This window comes from Salmo salar, chromosome ssa16, assembly GCF_905237065.1.
Source record: "Salmo salar chromosome ssa16, Ssal_v3.1, whole genome shotgun sequence".
NCBI classification, from domain to species: domain Eukaryota; kingdom Metazoa; phylum Chordata; class Actinopteri; order Salmoniformes; family Salmonidae; genus Salmo; species Salmo salar.
The window spans coordinates 85,779,797-85,795,907 of NC_059457.1; the positions used below are offsets into that span (position 1 = coordinate 85,779,797).

Below are 16,111 nucleotides of genomic sequence, written 5' to 3' on the forward strand. Positions count from 1 at the left end.
AAATAGCTCCGTTTTGTTCGTGCGTTCAGGTCACTATCCGAAGGGTGATGCGCATTTCGTGACAAAAAAACCCAAAATATTCCATTACCGTACTTAGAGGCATGTCAAACGCTGTTTAAAATCAATTTTTATGCTATTTTTTCTCGTAAAATAGCGATAATATTCCAACCGGGCAACGTTGTATTTATTCAAAGGCTGAAATAAAAAAAAATTGAATTCTCGTGACCGCGCATCTCCAGTGTCACTGTCCCCAGGCTGACCACTCACAAACTCGCCTGCTGTTCTTCGCCCAGAGACAGCAGACACCCCATTCCACTTTCTGGCGGCTTTAGAGAGCCAATGGGAGCCTTAGAAAGTGTCACGTTACAGCACAGATATTGTATTTTCGATAGAGATGCAACAGAAGGACAACAAATTGTCAGACAGGGCATTTCCTGTATGGAATCTTCTCAGGTTTTGGCCTGCCATATGAGTTCTGTTATAGTCACAGACACCATTCAAACAGTTTTAGAAACTTTAGTGTTTTCTATCCAAATCTACTAATTATATACATATTCTCGTTTCTGGGCAAGAGTAGTAACCAGTTTAAATCGGGTACGTTTTTTTATCCGGCCCTGCAAATACTGCCCCCTCGCCCCAACAGGTTAACTGACTAAAATATCAGAAATATATATTTTGTGGAATGAAATGCTCAACATTTGAAGAAAGTAATTTTTCTTCACGGCTAACTATCAGGAAGTTTGAAAAGACAGGCGGAGTGGGCAGGGAGCTTATATTCATGAGCTGGCCTTGACTGACAGCTCTTTGAAACCCCCATGTCAAACTGGACTGCAGTCCTGCAGTAAAATCAGCCCTAGCAAATCAGGTGAAACACAAATCAGCTCAAACATTGAAATTGCATAATTTGTCATGTCTCTGCTGGGAGCGGTTCACAGCAGCACTGACGGATGTGTTGAATGACACCCCCCCCCCTTTTGTTCCATGCTTGAAGACCAGTAACACCAGACAGATGAAAGGGGAGACATAAGTCTCTCTACCATAGATGAATAGTGTAAACTTTTAATTATATTTGCTGACACCTTACAGCCCAATTTTGCACCAGTAGAGTAGCTGTATAAACCACGCCCCTCCACAAACACGCCTTCTCCGATGTTGGTAACGAGGCAGTACTTATTTAAATTAGGTAAGAAAATATGTTACCATTGGTGTATTAAAATGAGAGTTAGGTTGACCCCTTTTCCCTTAATAATCCTGCCTCCTGAATCCAAGTGTTTGACATGGGGGAGGGGACAGTAGCTTTATGACCAACCTTGATCAATGTTGGAGCAACAGTCATTTTTCATACTTTGATCTGGTTTCATCCAAATATCATCACATAACATGAAAAACATGATTTGACTGTTCATGACCTTTAAGTATCCTAGGCATAGTGGCAGTTAAGTCGTTTCTCTCCCCTAAAAAAGTCTAAACTCCCCTGCGTAAAGCTGTAGTGATAGTGGCCAATCCAGTCCAGCAGGGTCAGTCAAGTTCAATCAGACCCAGCATGACTGTATTTCAGGTGGGTCATCTCCTCTTTCTGTCATCAGCTGCTTGTCCCTGGTTCTGTCTGTGTCCTCCATTCTGCTGCAGCCCGTCCAGTTGGAGATGGTTCTGGCTATAGCGCTTGATAAGGGCTCCGGGAAGCAGGGCCACACAGGCGATGGCCAACAGCTGTAGCAGCGTCCCCCAGGAGAAGATATCGTCCAGGGAAGAGATCTCTGACAGGATGGAGCCTGTCCGCACGCAGATGAAGTTATACGGGATCAAACCTGATGAAGGAGAGGAGAGACTGGGTTAGACCTCCTAGATAAACACTAGACCTGGGGAAGGAGAGGAGAGACTGGGTTAGACCTCCTAGATAAACACTAGACCTGGGGAAGGAGAGGAGAGACTGGGTTAGACCTAGATAAACACTAGACCTGGGGAAGGAGAGGAGAGACTGGGTTAGACCTCCTAGATAAACACTAGACCTGGGGAAGGAGAGGAGAGACTGGGTTAGACCTCCTAGATAAACACTAGACCTGGGGAAGGAGAGGAGAGACTGGGTTAGACCTCCTAGATAAACACTAGACCTGGGGAAGGAGAGGAGAGACTGGGTTAGACCTCCTAGATAAACACTAGACCTGGGGAAGGAGAGGAGAGACTGGGTTAGACCTCCTAGATAAACACTAGACCTGGGGAAGGAGAGGAGAGACTGGGTTAGACCTCCTAGATAAACACTAGACCTGGGGAAGGAGAGGAGAGACTGGGTTAGACCTCCTAGATAAACACTAGACCTGGGGAAGGAGAGGAGAGACTGGGTTAGACCTCCTAGATAAACACTAGACCTGGGGAAGGAGAGGAGAGACTGGGTTAGACCTCCTAGATAAACACTAGACCTGGGGAAGGAGAGGAGAGACTGGGTTAGACCTCCTAGATAAACACTAGACCTGGGGAAGGAGAGGAGAGACTGGGTTAGACTCCTAGATAAACACTAGACCTGGGGAAGGAGAGGAGAGACTGGGTTAGACCTCCTAGATAAACACTAGACCTGGGGAAGGAGAGGAGAGACTGGGTTAGACCTCCTAGATAAACACTAGACCTGGGGAAGGAGAGGAGAGACTGGGTTAGACCTCCTAGATAAACACTAGACCTGGGGAAGGAGAGGAGAGACTGGGTTAGACCTCCTAGATAAACACTAGACCTGGGGAAGGAGAGGAGAGACTGGGTTAGACCTCCTAGATAAACACTAGACCTGGGGAAGGAGAGGAGAGACTGGGTTAGACCTCCTAGATAAACACTAGACCTGGGGAAGGAGAGGAGAGACTGGGTTAGACCCTAGATAAACACTAGACCTGGGGAAGGAGAGGAGAGACTGGGTTAGACCTCCTAGATAAACACTAGACCTGGGGAAGGAGAGGAGAGACTGGGTTAGACCTCCTAGATAAACACTAGACCTGGGGAAGGAGAGGAGAGACTGGGTTAGACCTAGATAAACACTAGACCTGGGGAAGGAGAGGAGAGACTGGGTTAGACCTCCTAGATAAACACTAGACCTGGGGAAGGAGAGGAGAGACTGGGTTAGACCTCCTAGATAAACACTAGACCTGGGGAAGGAGAGGAGAGACTGGGTTAGACCTCCTAGATAAACACTAGACCTGGGGAAGGAGAGGAGAGACTGGGTTAGACCTCCTAGATAAACACTAGACCTGGGGAAGGAGAGGAGAGACTGGGTTAGACCTCCTAGATAAACACTAGACCTGGGGAAGGAGAGGAGAGACTGGGTTAGACCTCCTAGATAAACACTAGACCTGGGGAAGGAGAGGAGAGACTGGGTTAGACCTCCTAGATAAACACTAGACCTGGGGAAGGAGAGGAGAGACTGGGTTAGACCCCTAGATAAACACTAGACCTGGGGAAGGAGAGGAGAGACTGGGTTAGACCTCCTGGATAAAGGCGATATCGGAGGAGGGAGAGTTTGGAACAGTAAAGGTGGAAATGATCTGGCTTCGGTAATTAATGACATCTGTTGTAGTAGTACTTCAATATAACAAGGGAGAGACTGTGTTAGCCTTCTGAGCTAAAGCCTAGACATTAACTCAGTGAGCTAATGAAAGTCTTCACGTCTTAAACAAAATGATGTATCATGTGAGTGTCATTCTTAGTAGTATTATATAATAGTCCTGTGGGTTGCGTTGCGCGGCAGTGCTGCTTCTGTTTCTCACCGATGAGTACGGAGAAGAAGAACATGGAGACGGGGATGTTGAGGATGGGGGACGTGACGTTCAGGAACCAGTTAGGAGTCATGGGGAAGAACCGCAGGAACAGGAGGAAGAAGAACAGACTGCTACGGTTCTCCTCCACCTGACGGAGAGAGAGAAGGAGAGGTGGTGGGAGAACGGAGGAGGTAGAGAGAGAAGGAGAGGTGGTGGGAGAACGGAGGAGGTAGAGAGAGAAGGAGAGGTGGTGGGAGAACGGAGGAGGTAGAGAGAGAAGGAGAGGTGGTGGGAGAACGGAGGAGGTAGAGAGAGAAGGAGAGGTGGTGGGAGAACGGAGGAGGTAGAGGGTGGGAGAGAGGGTGGGAGAACGGAGGAGGTAGAGGGGAAGGAGAGGTGATGGGAGGAGGTAGAGAGAGAAGGAGAGAGGGTGGGAGAACGGAGGAGGTAGAGAGAGAAGGAGAGGTGGTGGGAGAACGGAGGAGGTAGAGAGAAGGAGAGGTGGTGGGAGAACGGAGGAGGTAGAGAGAGAAGGAGAGGTGGTGGGAGAACGGAGGAGGTAGAGAGAGAAGGAGAGGTGGTGGGAGAACGGAGGAGGTAGAGAGGGAAGGAGAGGTGGTGGGAGAACGGAGGAGGTAGAGAGAGAAGGAGAGAGGGTGGGAGAACGGAGGAGGTAGAGAGAGAAGGAGAGGTGGTGGGAGAACGGAGGAGGTAGAGGGTGGGAGAGAGGGTGGGAGAACGGAGGAGGTAGAGAGGGAAGGAGAGGTGATGGGAGAACGGAGGAGGTAGAGAGAGAAGGAGAGAGGGTGGGAGAACGGAGGAGGTAGAGAGAGAAGGAGAGGTGATGGGAGAACGGAGGAGGTAGAGAGAGAAGGAGAGAGGGTGGGAGAACGGAGGAGGTAGAGAGAGAAGGAGAGGTGGTGGGAGAACGGAGGAGGTAGAGAGAGAAGGAGAGGGTGGGAGAATGGAGGAGGTAGAGAGAGAAGGAGAGGTGATGGGAGAATGGAGGAGGTAGAGAGGGAAGGAGAGGTGGTGGGAGAACGGAGGAGGTAGAGAGAGAAGGAGAGGGGGTGGGAGAACGGAGGAGGTAGAGAGAGAAGGAGAGGGGGTGGGAGAATGGAGGAGGTAGAGAGAGAAGGAGAGGTGGTGGGAGAATGGAGGAGGTAGAGGGGGAAGGAGAGAGAAGGAGAGGTGGTGGGAGAATGGAGGAGGTAGAGAGGGAAGGAGAGGGGGTGGGAGAATGGAGGAGGTAGAGAGAGAAGGAGAGGTGGTGGGAGAATGGAGGAGGTAGAGGGAAGGAGAGGGGGTGGGAGAATGGAGGAGGTAGAGGGAAGGAGAGAGGGTGGGAGAACGGAGGAGGTAGAGAGAGAAGGAGAGGTGGTGGGAGAACGGAGGAGGTAGAGAGAGAAGGAGAGGGGGTGGGAGAACGGAGGAGGTAGAGAGAGAAGGAGAGAGGGTGGGAGAATGGAGGAGGTAGAGAGAGAAGGAGAGGTGGTGGGAGAATGGAGGAGGTAGAGAGAAGGAGAGGTGATGGGAGAACGGAGGAGGTAGAGAGAGAAGGAGAGGTGGTGGGAGAATGGAGGAGGTAGAGGGAAGGAGAGGGGTGGGAGAATGGAGGAGGTAGAGAGGGAAGGAGAGGGGGTGGGAGAACGGAGGAGGTAGAGAGAGAAGGAGAGGTGGTGGGAGAATGGAGGAGGTAGAGAGAGAAGGAGAGGTGGTGGGAGAACGGAGGAGGTAGAGGGAAGGAGAGGGGGTGGGAGAACGGAGGAGGTAGAGAGAGAAGGAGAGGTGGTGGGAGAACGGAGGAGGTAGAGGGAAGGAGAGGGGGTGGGAGAACGGAGGAGGTAGAGAGAGAAGGAGAGGTGGTGGGAGAACGGAGGAGGTAGAGGGTGGGAGAATGGAGGAGGTAGAGAGGGAGAGGGGGTGGGAGAATGGAGGAGGTAGAGAGGGAAGGAGAGGTGGTGGGAGAGGGGGTGGGAGAACGGAGGAGGTAGAGAGAAGGAGAGGTGATGGGAGAACGGAGGAGGTAGAGAGAAGGAGAGGTGATGGGAGAATGGAAGAGGTAGAGGGAAGGAGAGAGGGTGGGAGAATGGAGGAGGTAGAGGGTGGGAGAATGGAGGAGGTAGAGAGAAGGAGAGGTGGTGGGAGAATGGAGGAGGTAGAGGGAAGGAGAGGGGGTGGGAGAATGGAGGAGGTAGAGAGAAGGAGAGGTGATGGGAGAACGGAGGAGGTAGAGAGAAGGAGAGGTGATGGGAGAACGGAGGAGGTAGAGGGTGGGAGAATGGAGGAGGTAGAGGGTGGGAGAATGGAGGAGGTAGAGGGAAGGAGAGAGGGTGGGAGAATGGAGGAGGTAGAGGGAAGGAGAGAGGGTGGGAGAGGGGGTGGGAGAACGGAGGAGGTAGAGAGAAGGAGAGGTGATGGGAGAATGGAGGAGGTAGAGGGGGAAGGAGAGAGGGTGGGAGAACGGAGGAGGTAGAGAGAGAAGGAGAGGTGGTGGGAGAACGGAGGAGGTAGAGAGAGAAGGAGAGAGGGTGGGAGAACGGAGGAGGTAGAGAGAGAAGGAGAGGTGGTGGGAGAATGGAGGAGGTAGAGGGTGGGAGAGAGGGTGGGAGAACGGAGGAGGTAGAGAGAGAAGGAGAGAGGGTGGGAGAACGGAGGAGGTAGAGAGAGAAGGAGAGGTGGTGGGAGAATGGAGGAGGTAGAGAGAGAAGGAGAGGTGATGGTAGAGAGAGAAGGAGAGGTGGTGGGAGAACGGAGGAGGTAGAGGGTGGGAGAATGGAGGAGGTAGAGAGAGAAGGAGAGGTGATGGGAGAATGGAGGAGGTAGAGGGAAGGAGAGAGGGTGGGAGAACGGAGGAGGTAGAGAGAAGGAGAGGTGATGGGAGAACGGAGGAGGTAGAGAGAAGGAGAGGTGATGGGAGAACGGAGGAGGTAGAGAGAAGGAGAGGTGATGGGAGAATGGAGGAGGTAGAGGGAAGGAGAGGTGGTGGGAGAGGGGTGGGAGAACGGAGGAGGTAGAGGGAAGGAGAGGGGGTGGGAGAGAGGAGGAGGTAGAGAGGGAAGGAGAGGTGGTGGGAGAGAGGAGGCGGTAGAGAGGGAAGGAGAACAGAGGAGGTAGAGGGAAGGAGAGGGGGTGGGAGAACGGAGGAGGTAGAGAGGGAAGGAGAGGGGATGGGAGAACGGAGGAGGTAGAGAGAGAAGGAGAACGGAGGAGGTAGAGAGGGAAGGAGAGGGGATGGGAGAACGGAGGAGGTAGAGAGGGAAGGAGAGGGGATGGGAGAACGGAGGAGGTAGAGAGGGAAGGAGAACGGAGGAGTAAAGGGGAAGAGAGAACTGTCATTGTAAATGTACTTATTAATGAATGAATGATTGGAGGGATATTACTAGAGTCCCAACACTGTAAAAGAATGTGGTATTCTGCATTCTTACCCTGTGTAACACGGTTAGTTATGTTTCCCTTGCCACTGTTTATGTATTCCTATTGGTTGGTTGAATTTACATATCAATAAGGTGTTATGCCATAGGTCATGCTTGCAGCTAGGGGGAGGTCACATTCTGAAATAGTGCATTTTATACATTATATACTTCTATGGCCTTTTATTGTCCTCAGCACAGGGTGCACATTTGTAATGATCAAGCTGTTTAATCAGCTTCTTGATATGCCACACCTGTCAGGTCGATGGATTATCTTGGCAAATGAGAAATGATCTCTAACAGGGATATAAACAAATGTCTGTACAAAATTTGCGAAAAATCAGTTTTTTGTGCGTATGGAAGATGTCTGGTATCTTATGTCAGCTCATGGGACCAACACTTTACATGTTGTGTTTCTATTTTAGTTCAGTGTGTATTTGTGTGTACAGTACCTGTTAGATATTGGTGGCTTCCTGGGATGCACTTTTCTGTGTTATTGCAGTGAGAGAGTTACCCAGCATGCTCTAATTCAGTTATTTCCATGCCAACAGGCGATTCACAAATCTGCAGTGATCAACATACTGTTGTCCTGAACATGTATTTCCTGGTGTCTATCATCAGAATAATCACCAATCAACTGGGACCGCTGGCTGTTCTTTACAAACCAAAAACCCAAGAGAGTCAGGAAGTAGATCACATCTGTTACACTGGTGATCAAACCAGTCTTCTGGTCTGCACTGGACAACTGTTACACCTGTCTAACCTAATGTGTAAGCCAAGGACAGTGTAAGAGGAGACCCACACACACACACACACACACACCCCTCTAGTCTATCTTTAGAGAATTGTAATCAAAGGACATGTGGTAAAGGAAGGGCCTGTATCCCCCCAGTCATACACCCTCCTCCAACAAGCCCATGGTACTGTGGTCTGGGACAACATACTGTCTCTCTCTCACACCTTGTTCTGCAGCCTGTCCACCTGGTCAGGGAACAGGCGTATGATGTAGCTCTTCCCGAAGGCAGCAGACAGCAGGTAACAGAAGGTAGAGCCGGTGGTGGTCAGAAGACAGGCCAGGACCAGACCCTGCCATGGACCAAACAGCGCCCCCGCCAGCATGTTCTGGGAAGCACAGGGGATGAGCATGGTGAGCACTGCTGGAAAAAGTACCCAATTGTCATACTTGAGTAAAAGTAAAGATACCTTGATAGAAAATTTACTCAAGTGAAAGTCACCCAGTAAAATAATACTTGAGTCAAAGTCAAAGTATATGGTTTTAAATATACTTAGGTACCAGAAGTTAACTGACAACCTATAAATCATTTCAAATTGCTTATATTAAGCAAACCAAACACAATGTTCTAGTTTGTTTATCTCCAGATAGCCAGGGGCACACTCCAACACTCCAACATTATTTACAAATGAAGCATGTGTGTTTAGTGAGTCCACCAGATCAGAGGCAGTCGGGATAAGTGTGTGAATTGGACCATTTTCCTGTCCTGCTAAGCATTCAAAATGTGACGAGTACTTTTGGGTGTCAGGAAAAATGTATGGAGTAAAAACAACATTATTTTCTTTAGGAATGTAGTGAAATAAAAGTAGTAAAAAATATAAATAGTAAAGTACAGATACCCCAAAAAACGAGTTAAGCAGTACTTTAAAGTATTTTTACTTCAGTACTTTCCACCCCTGATGGTGAGGGTCAGGAGGCAGGCTGTTCTGACCATGGATGGAGGTTCTGCTCTTAGGGTCATAGGTTCATGGACCCGTGGAAACAGTTTGTGTGTGTTCCATGGATGAGTGTAATGTTAGTCCCTCTCACCAGGAAGGAGGAGCCAGGGATGGCGAAGGACTGTTTGTAGAGGTAGGCACTACAGAACAGCAGCACCACGTAGCCTGTGTGTTCTGTCTTATAGAACTGCAGCATCTCAGCCAGCTCCCTCAGCTCATCCAGGTCCGACGGGAACTTCAGTCTGGAGGGAAACAAACACCAGCAACATCAGATAACATGGTTCCTAGTACTAGTGTCCGATTTAGACCTAAATATTGGCACCTAGTTACTGTTTGCACCAGGGAAAAGTTAGTTTTTTTTGTTCTTCAAATGGGAATTGAGGACACTGAGGACAGAGCATTTAAGGTAACACAGGCGAAGACCATAGGAAGGGGTCATAGGTCATAGAAAGGGGTTATAGGTCATAGAAAGGGGTTATAGGTCATAGGAAGGGGTTATAGGTCATAGGAAGGGGTTATAGGAAGGGGTTATAGGTCATAGGAAGGGGTTATAGGTCATAGAAAGGGGTTATAGGTCATAGAAAGGGGTTATAGGTCATAGGAAGGGGTTATAGGTCATAGGAAGGGGTTATAGGAAGGGGTTATAGGTCATAGGAAGGGGTTATAGGTCATAGGAAGGGGTTATAGGTCATAGGAAGGGGTACCAGTACGGAGAAAAAAATGTATGAAATGTATGCATTCACTACTGTAAGTCGCTCTGGATAAGAGCATCTGCTAAATGACTAAAATGTAAATGTATAGGAAGGGGTCATAGGAAGGGGTTATAGGTCAAAGGAAGGGGTCATAGGAAGGAGTTATAGGAAGGGGTTATAGGTCATAGGAAGGGGTTATAGGTCATAGGAAGGGGTTATAGGAAGGGGTTATAGGTCATAGGAAGGGGTTATAGGTCATAGGAAGGGGTTATAGGTCATAGGAAGGGGTTATAGGTTATAGGAAGGGGTTACTTACTATGGCTGTATATACTATGGCTGTGTATACTACGGCTGTGTATACTATGGCTGTATATACTATGGCTGTCTGTACTATGGCTGTGTATACTACGGCTGTGTATACTACAGCAGTATATACTATGGCTGTGTATACTACGGCTGTGTATACTACAGCAGTATATACTATGGCTGTCTGTACTATGGCTGTGTATACTACGGCTGTGTTTACTACGGCTGGGCTGCGTATACTACAGCAGTATATACTATGGCTGTGTATACTACGGCTGTGTATACTATGGCTGTATATACTATGGCTGTCTATACTACGGCTGTCTATACAGCTGTAGTACACACAGCCGTAGTATAGACAGCCGTAGTACAGACAGCCATAGTATATACTGCTGTAGTATACACAGCCGTAGTATACACAGCCATAGTACAGACAGCCATAGTATATACTGCTGTAGTATACACAGCCGTAGTATACACAGCCATAGTACAGACAGCCATAGTATATACTGCTGTAGTATACGCAGCCCAGCCGTAGTACACACAGCCGTAGTATACACAGCCATAGTACAGACAGCCATAGTATATACTGCTGTAGTATACACAGCCGTAGTATACACAGCCATAGTACAGACAGCCATAGTATATACTGCTGTAGTATACGCAGCCCAGCCGTAGTACACACAGCCGTAGTACACACAGCCATAGTACAGACAGCCACAGTATACGCAGCCCAGCCGTAGTACACACAGCCGTAGTACACAGCCGTAGTTGTAGTCATATAGGGAAGACATAATGCTCAGCCCCCAGTCTGCTGGTGTATGACTAGTCTAAACTTGACTCTCTAGAGTATTGGGAATCTGGGGATACCCTAATCTGACATCATAGACAGGTCAAACACAGACTAAAGTGGGCATGGCTGGTGCCCGTGTGCAGGCATGAGAGAGAGAGAGAGAGAGAGAGAGAGGGAGAAGTTTCCAGATGGCGGAGAGAGAGGGACGTGTTTGAGAGAGAGAGTATGAAACAGGATATGGGACAGAAATAGCGGCTTTTGCTCTGGGATTTCTGCCTCTGCTAGTTTCGATGCTGGAAGTTTCAGGCTCCTCAGCCGTGACAGACACACGCAAACAGAATGAACCATGAACCATGAAACCTAAGCTGCTGGTATCACATCTAATTGTTGAGCTATATGGGATGAATGGAAGGCAAAGCCACTGTGGTTAGGATCTCAGGTGTGTATTCCTCAGCACACCGCGTCCAGTGTTATGTCCTGGGTAGCACCTCATCAGAACCGTCCGGTGTGTATTCCTCAGCACACCGCGTCCAGTGTTATGTCCTGGGTAGCACCTCATCAGAACTGGGTAGCACCTCATCAGAACCGTCCGGTGTGTATTCCTCAGCACACCGCGTCCAGTGTTATGTCCTGGGTAGCACCTCATCAGAACCGTCCGGTGTGTATTCCTCAGCACACCGCGTCCAGTGTTATGTCCTGGGTAGCACCTCATCAGAACTGGGTAGCACCTCATCAGAACCGTCCGGTGTGTATTCCTCAGCACACCGCGTCCAGTGTTATGTCCTGGGTAGCACCTCATCAGAACTGGGTAGCACCTCATCAGAACCGTCCGGTGTGTATTCCTCAGCACACCGCGTCCAGTGTTATGTCCTGGGTAGCACCTCATCAGAACCGTCCGGTGTGTATTCCTCAGCACACCGCGTCCAGTGTTATGTCCTGGGTAGCACCTCATCAGAACTGGGTAGCACCTCATCAGAACCGTCCGGTGTGTATTCCTCAGCACACCGCGTCCAGTGTTATGTCCTGGGTAGCACCTCATCAGAACTGGGTAGCACCTCATCAGAACCGTCCGGTGTGTATTCCTCAGCACACCGTGTCCAGTGTTATGTCCTGGGTAGCACCTCATCAGAACCGTCCGGTGTGTATTCCTCAGCACACCGTGTCCAGTGTTATGTCCTGGGTAGCACCTCATCAGAACCGTCCGGTGTGTATTCCTCAGCACACCGTGTCCAGTGTTATGTCCTGGGTAGCACCTCATCAGAACTGGGTAGCACCTCATCAGAACCGTCCGGTGTGTATTCCTCAGCACACCGCGTCCAGTGTTATGTCCTGGGTAGCACCTCATCAGAACTGGGTAGCACCTCATCAGAACCGTCCGGTGTGTATTCCTCAGCACACCGCGTCCAGTGTTATGTCCTGGGTAGCACCTCATCAGAACTGGGTAGCACCTCATCAGAACCGTCCGGTGTGTATTCCTCAGCACACCGCGTCCAGTGTTATGTCCTGGGTAGCACCTCATCAGAACTGGGTAGCACCTCATCAGAACCGTCCGGTGTGTATTCCTCAGCACACCGTGTCCAGTGTTATGTCCTGGGTAGCACCTCATCAGAACCGTCCGGTGTGTATTCCTCAGCACACCGTGTCCAGTGTTATGTCCTGGGTAGCACCTCATCAGAACCGTCCGGTGTGTATTCCTCAGCACACCGTGTCCAGTGTTATGTCCTGGGTAGCACCTCATCAGAACCGTCCGGTGTGTATTCCTCAGCACACCGTGTCCAGTGTTATGTCCTGGGTAGCACCTCATCAGAACCGTCCGGTGTGTATTCCTCAGCACACCGCGTCCAGTGTTATGTCCTGGGTAGCACCTCATCAGAACCGTCCGGTGTGTATTCCTCAGCACACCGTGTCCAGTGTTATGTCCTGGGTAGCATCACCTCTGGATGTCTGTTCTCTAATAGGAGTGTACAGGGCTGATAAACATGATGCCAGGGTCATGAAACTCCTTTATAATTAGGTACGGTGAAATATGATGGGACGAGGACATAATGCCAACCAAGACGAGTGTGTCTGCTAAAGCACAGGATCATAGCCACCCTCATCTCCCTCAGCAAATCTGAGAAGAAAAAAAAATTGTGCTGATTGATGAAAAAGGAAATTATGGTCGCAAACATTGTACAGAAGAGAAAAAACAAGAAATGACATTTAGTGTACACGGAGCTCCTAGAAAGTGATGACCGTTATATGGGTCATCTGACCAGGGTTAGGTCAGAGCTGTATGTTCTCATACTCATCAGACTGAGGAGGACAGTATTTCAGGCCAAGTGAACCTAAGCCAAGAGAGGCCATGGCCAGGTCTCCACTGGGGCAGAAACCATAGGAGAGGTGGGGCTGGATGAGACACACAGGGGTTTAGAGTAGGCCTATAGGAACATCATCTGAAAACAGGAACTACTGTGATATTATCACCTAATGCTGTCAAACAACACCATCAGACAAGGACAAATACTTTGTGACATGTCCTCTGAATTAGCCTACACTGACAGTCAGGTGTTTGATGATGCCATTTAGATAACTTGTCATGCAATCATCTGAGGGAAATGAGATGCTGCCAAACGCAGTGATTATTACAGCACCTCAATGGACTCTGCGCTGTCTGTCAATGCACTTATCAACATCATAATCACACAACAGATAACCACTCTGGGAGTACTCTGAGACTTTATACTAGATCTATTACATAAATGGTGATGTCACTATGCTAATATAACACTGTGGAAGTGGCTATATATTGACTTATTTGTAAAGTTATATATGTAAACATGTCCTAGAAAGTGTCATTGCACAAGCAGGCAGCTGCTGTAGCCTATAATTATTCTGCTAATAGCTGAAAAGTCTAGCGACATCTACCAAATTGTAGCTATAGATCTGTTGAGGCTGGCTACCTGTACTCTACAACTTCCATGTCCCCGGTTCCCTCTGCGCTCTCGTTGTTTAACTCCACCTCATGTCGCCGGTGATGTTGCGGTCCGGGCGGCAGGAAAGAGGACAGGAGATAGAGGTAGAAAGTTGCCGCTCCTACCACAGATAATAAACCCGAAATGGAGCCCATTGCTACGCGCTACACCGACCTCCTATCAGAAAGGCTTGTTCGGTGACCGGCTCCCAGTGTCGGTGTTGAGAAGTGAACGTCACAGAATAACTTCTGACAGTTGCCCTGTGGTCCTGGAAGGCTTTCACCTATATCTTCACTAGAGGGCAGCCTCGTGTTCTCTCTGGTGGTGCACGGGTCAACTGCCAGACTAGAGTACTGAGGATCACTGTCTGGACCATGATGTTATAAACTACAGTTGGCTCTCTACACCAAAGGATGTTTTTGGGCAACAAGCTTGTTTCTCTGCACTACAACAGCTGGTGTATGATGAAGGTATTATCTTGTTTCTCTGCACTACAACAGCTGGTGTATGATGAAGGTATTAGCTTGTTTCTCTGCACTATAACAGCTGGTGTATGATGAAGGTATTATCTTGTATCTCCACTACAACAGCTGGTGTATGATGAAGGTATTATCTTGTTTCTCTGCACTACAACAGCTGGTGTATGATGAAGGTATTATCTTGTTTCTCTGCACTACAACAGCTGGTGTATGATGAAGCTATTAGCTTGTTTCTCTGCACTACAACAGCTGGTGTATGATGAAGGTATTATCTTGTTTCTCTGCACTATAACAGCTGGTGTATGATGAAGGTATTATCTTGTTTCTCTGCACTACAACAGCTGGTGTATGATGAAGGTATTATCTTGTTTCTCTGCACTACAACAGCTGGTGTATGATGAAGGTATTATCTTGTTTCTCTGCACTATAACAGCTGGTGTATGATGAAGGTATTATCTTGTTTCTCTGCACTATAACAGCTGGTGTATGATGAAGGTATTATCTTGTTTCTCTGCACTACAACAGCTGGTGTATGATGAAGGTATTATCTTGTTTCTCTGCACTACAACAGCTGGTGTATGATGAAGGTATTATCTTGTTTCTCTGCACTACAACAGCTGGTGTATGATGAAGGTATTATCTTGTTTCTCTGCACTACAACAGCTGGTGTATGATGAAGGTAGTATCTTGTTTCTCTGCACTACAACAGCTGGTGTATGATGAAGGTATTATCTTGTTTCTCTGCACTACAACAGCTGGGTGTATGATGAAGGTATTATCTTGTTTCTCTGCACTACAACAGCTGGTGTATGATGAAGGTATTATCTTGTTTCTCTGCACTACAACAGCTGGTGGTGTATGATGAAGGTATTATCTTGTTTCTCTGCACTACAACAGCTGGTGGTGTATGATGAAGGTATTATCTTGTTTCTCTGCACTACAACAGCTGGGTTATGATGAAGGCGTTATTACATTGTTAATAATGTATTACAACACTACAACACCAAGTTGTGAAACTGAGTGAAGTTACACTCAGCCACCAGTAGAGTGCAGATTCACTTGGCTTATAGCTTACAGAAACGTACCACCTGTATTGCGTATGCAGACACACTGATCCACCACATTAACCTGATCACACCAAGGATCCAAACTCACCTCATGTCTGCCTTGATGTTCATACATCTCCATGGAACCCAGAACGATATGTGACCACTTGGTTAATAAGACTCATCAACACTAGTGGAAGGGCACTCAAATCGCTTAAAATAACCCTCATCAAGATCTGTTGCTTGTTCCTAATAGTCTGACATCACATCGTTATTACTACAAATAGATGATTCACTTCTCACAGTGGTGCTCATCTAGTACAGTCAGATCAAACATGATTCACTTCTCACAGTGGTGCTCATCTAGCAGTCAGATCAAACATGATTCACTTCTCACAGTGGTGCTCATCTAGTACAGTCAGATCAAACATGATTCACTTCTCACAGTGGTGCTCATCTAGCAGTCAGATCAAACATGATTCACTTCTCACAGTGGTGCTCATCTAGTACAGTCAGATCAAACATGATTCACTTCTCACAGTGGTGCTCATCTAGCAGTCAGATCAAACATGATTCACTTCTCACAGTGGTGCTCATCTAGTACAGTCAGATCAAACATGATTCACTTCTCACAGTGGTGCTCATCTAGTACAGTCAGATCAAACATGATTCACTTCTCACAGTGGTGCTCATCTAGCAGTCAGATCAAACATGATTCACTTCTCACAGTGGTGCTCATCTAGTACAGTCAGATCAAACATGATTCACTTCTCACAGTGGTGCTCATCTAGCAGTCAGATCAAACATGATTCACTTCTCACAGTGGTGCTCATCTAGTACAGTCAGATCAAACATGATTCACTTCTCACAGTGGTGCTCATCTAGTACAGTCAGATCAAACATGATTCACTTCTCACAGTGGTGCTCATCTAGCAGTCAGATCAAACATGATTCACTTCTCAC

The 16,111-nt window shown here is 48.1% G+C and overlaps 1 protein-coding gene across 10 annotated transcripts; it reads right to left on the reverse strand.

Moving 5' to 3' along the window:
- Positions 1–1,045: 1,045 nt before the first annotated feature.
- LOC106574917 (transmembrane protein 41A-B) lies at positions 1,046–13,910 on the reverse strand. 10 transcript variants are annotated; one of them, XM_045698359.1, is made up of 5 exons: positions 13,612–13,910; positions 8,970–9,120; positions 8,108–8,269; positions 3,744–3,882; positions 1,046–1,808 (listed from the first exon to the last, which is right to left on the reverse strand). In XM_045698359.1, the coding sequence occupies exons 1-5, from the start codon at positions 13,776–13,778 to the stop codon at positions 1,564–1,566; spliced, it is 864 nt and encodes a 287-aa protein (XP_045554315.1). In that variant the 5' UTR covers positions 13,779–13,910; the 3' UTR covers positions 1,046–1,563. The 10 variants fall into 10 exon arrangements, with proteins under 10 accessions (XP_045554315.1, XP_045554313.1, XP_045554314.1 ...); XM_045698357.1 differs by lacking the exons at positions 1,046–1,808; positions 3,744–3,882; positions 8,108–8,269; positions 8,970–9,120 and adding exons at positions 10,380–11,616; positions 11,725–12,782 and having other exon boundaries at positions 13,612–13,823; XM_045698358.1 differs by lacking the exons at positions 1,046–1,808; positions 3,744–3,882; positions 8,108–8,269; positions 8,970–9,120 and adding exons at positions 10,380–11,550; positions 11,704–12,782 and having other exon boundaries at positions 13,612–13,823.
- Between the last annotated feature and the right edge of the window lie 2,201 nt (positions 13,911–16,111).

Excerpts from the sequence above, each read along its gene's own strand:
- LOC106574917 (XM_045698350.1), bottom strand. The coding sequence starts at position 12,539 with ATGAGGTGCTACCCAGGACATAACACTGGACGCGGTGTGCTGAGGAAT.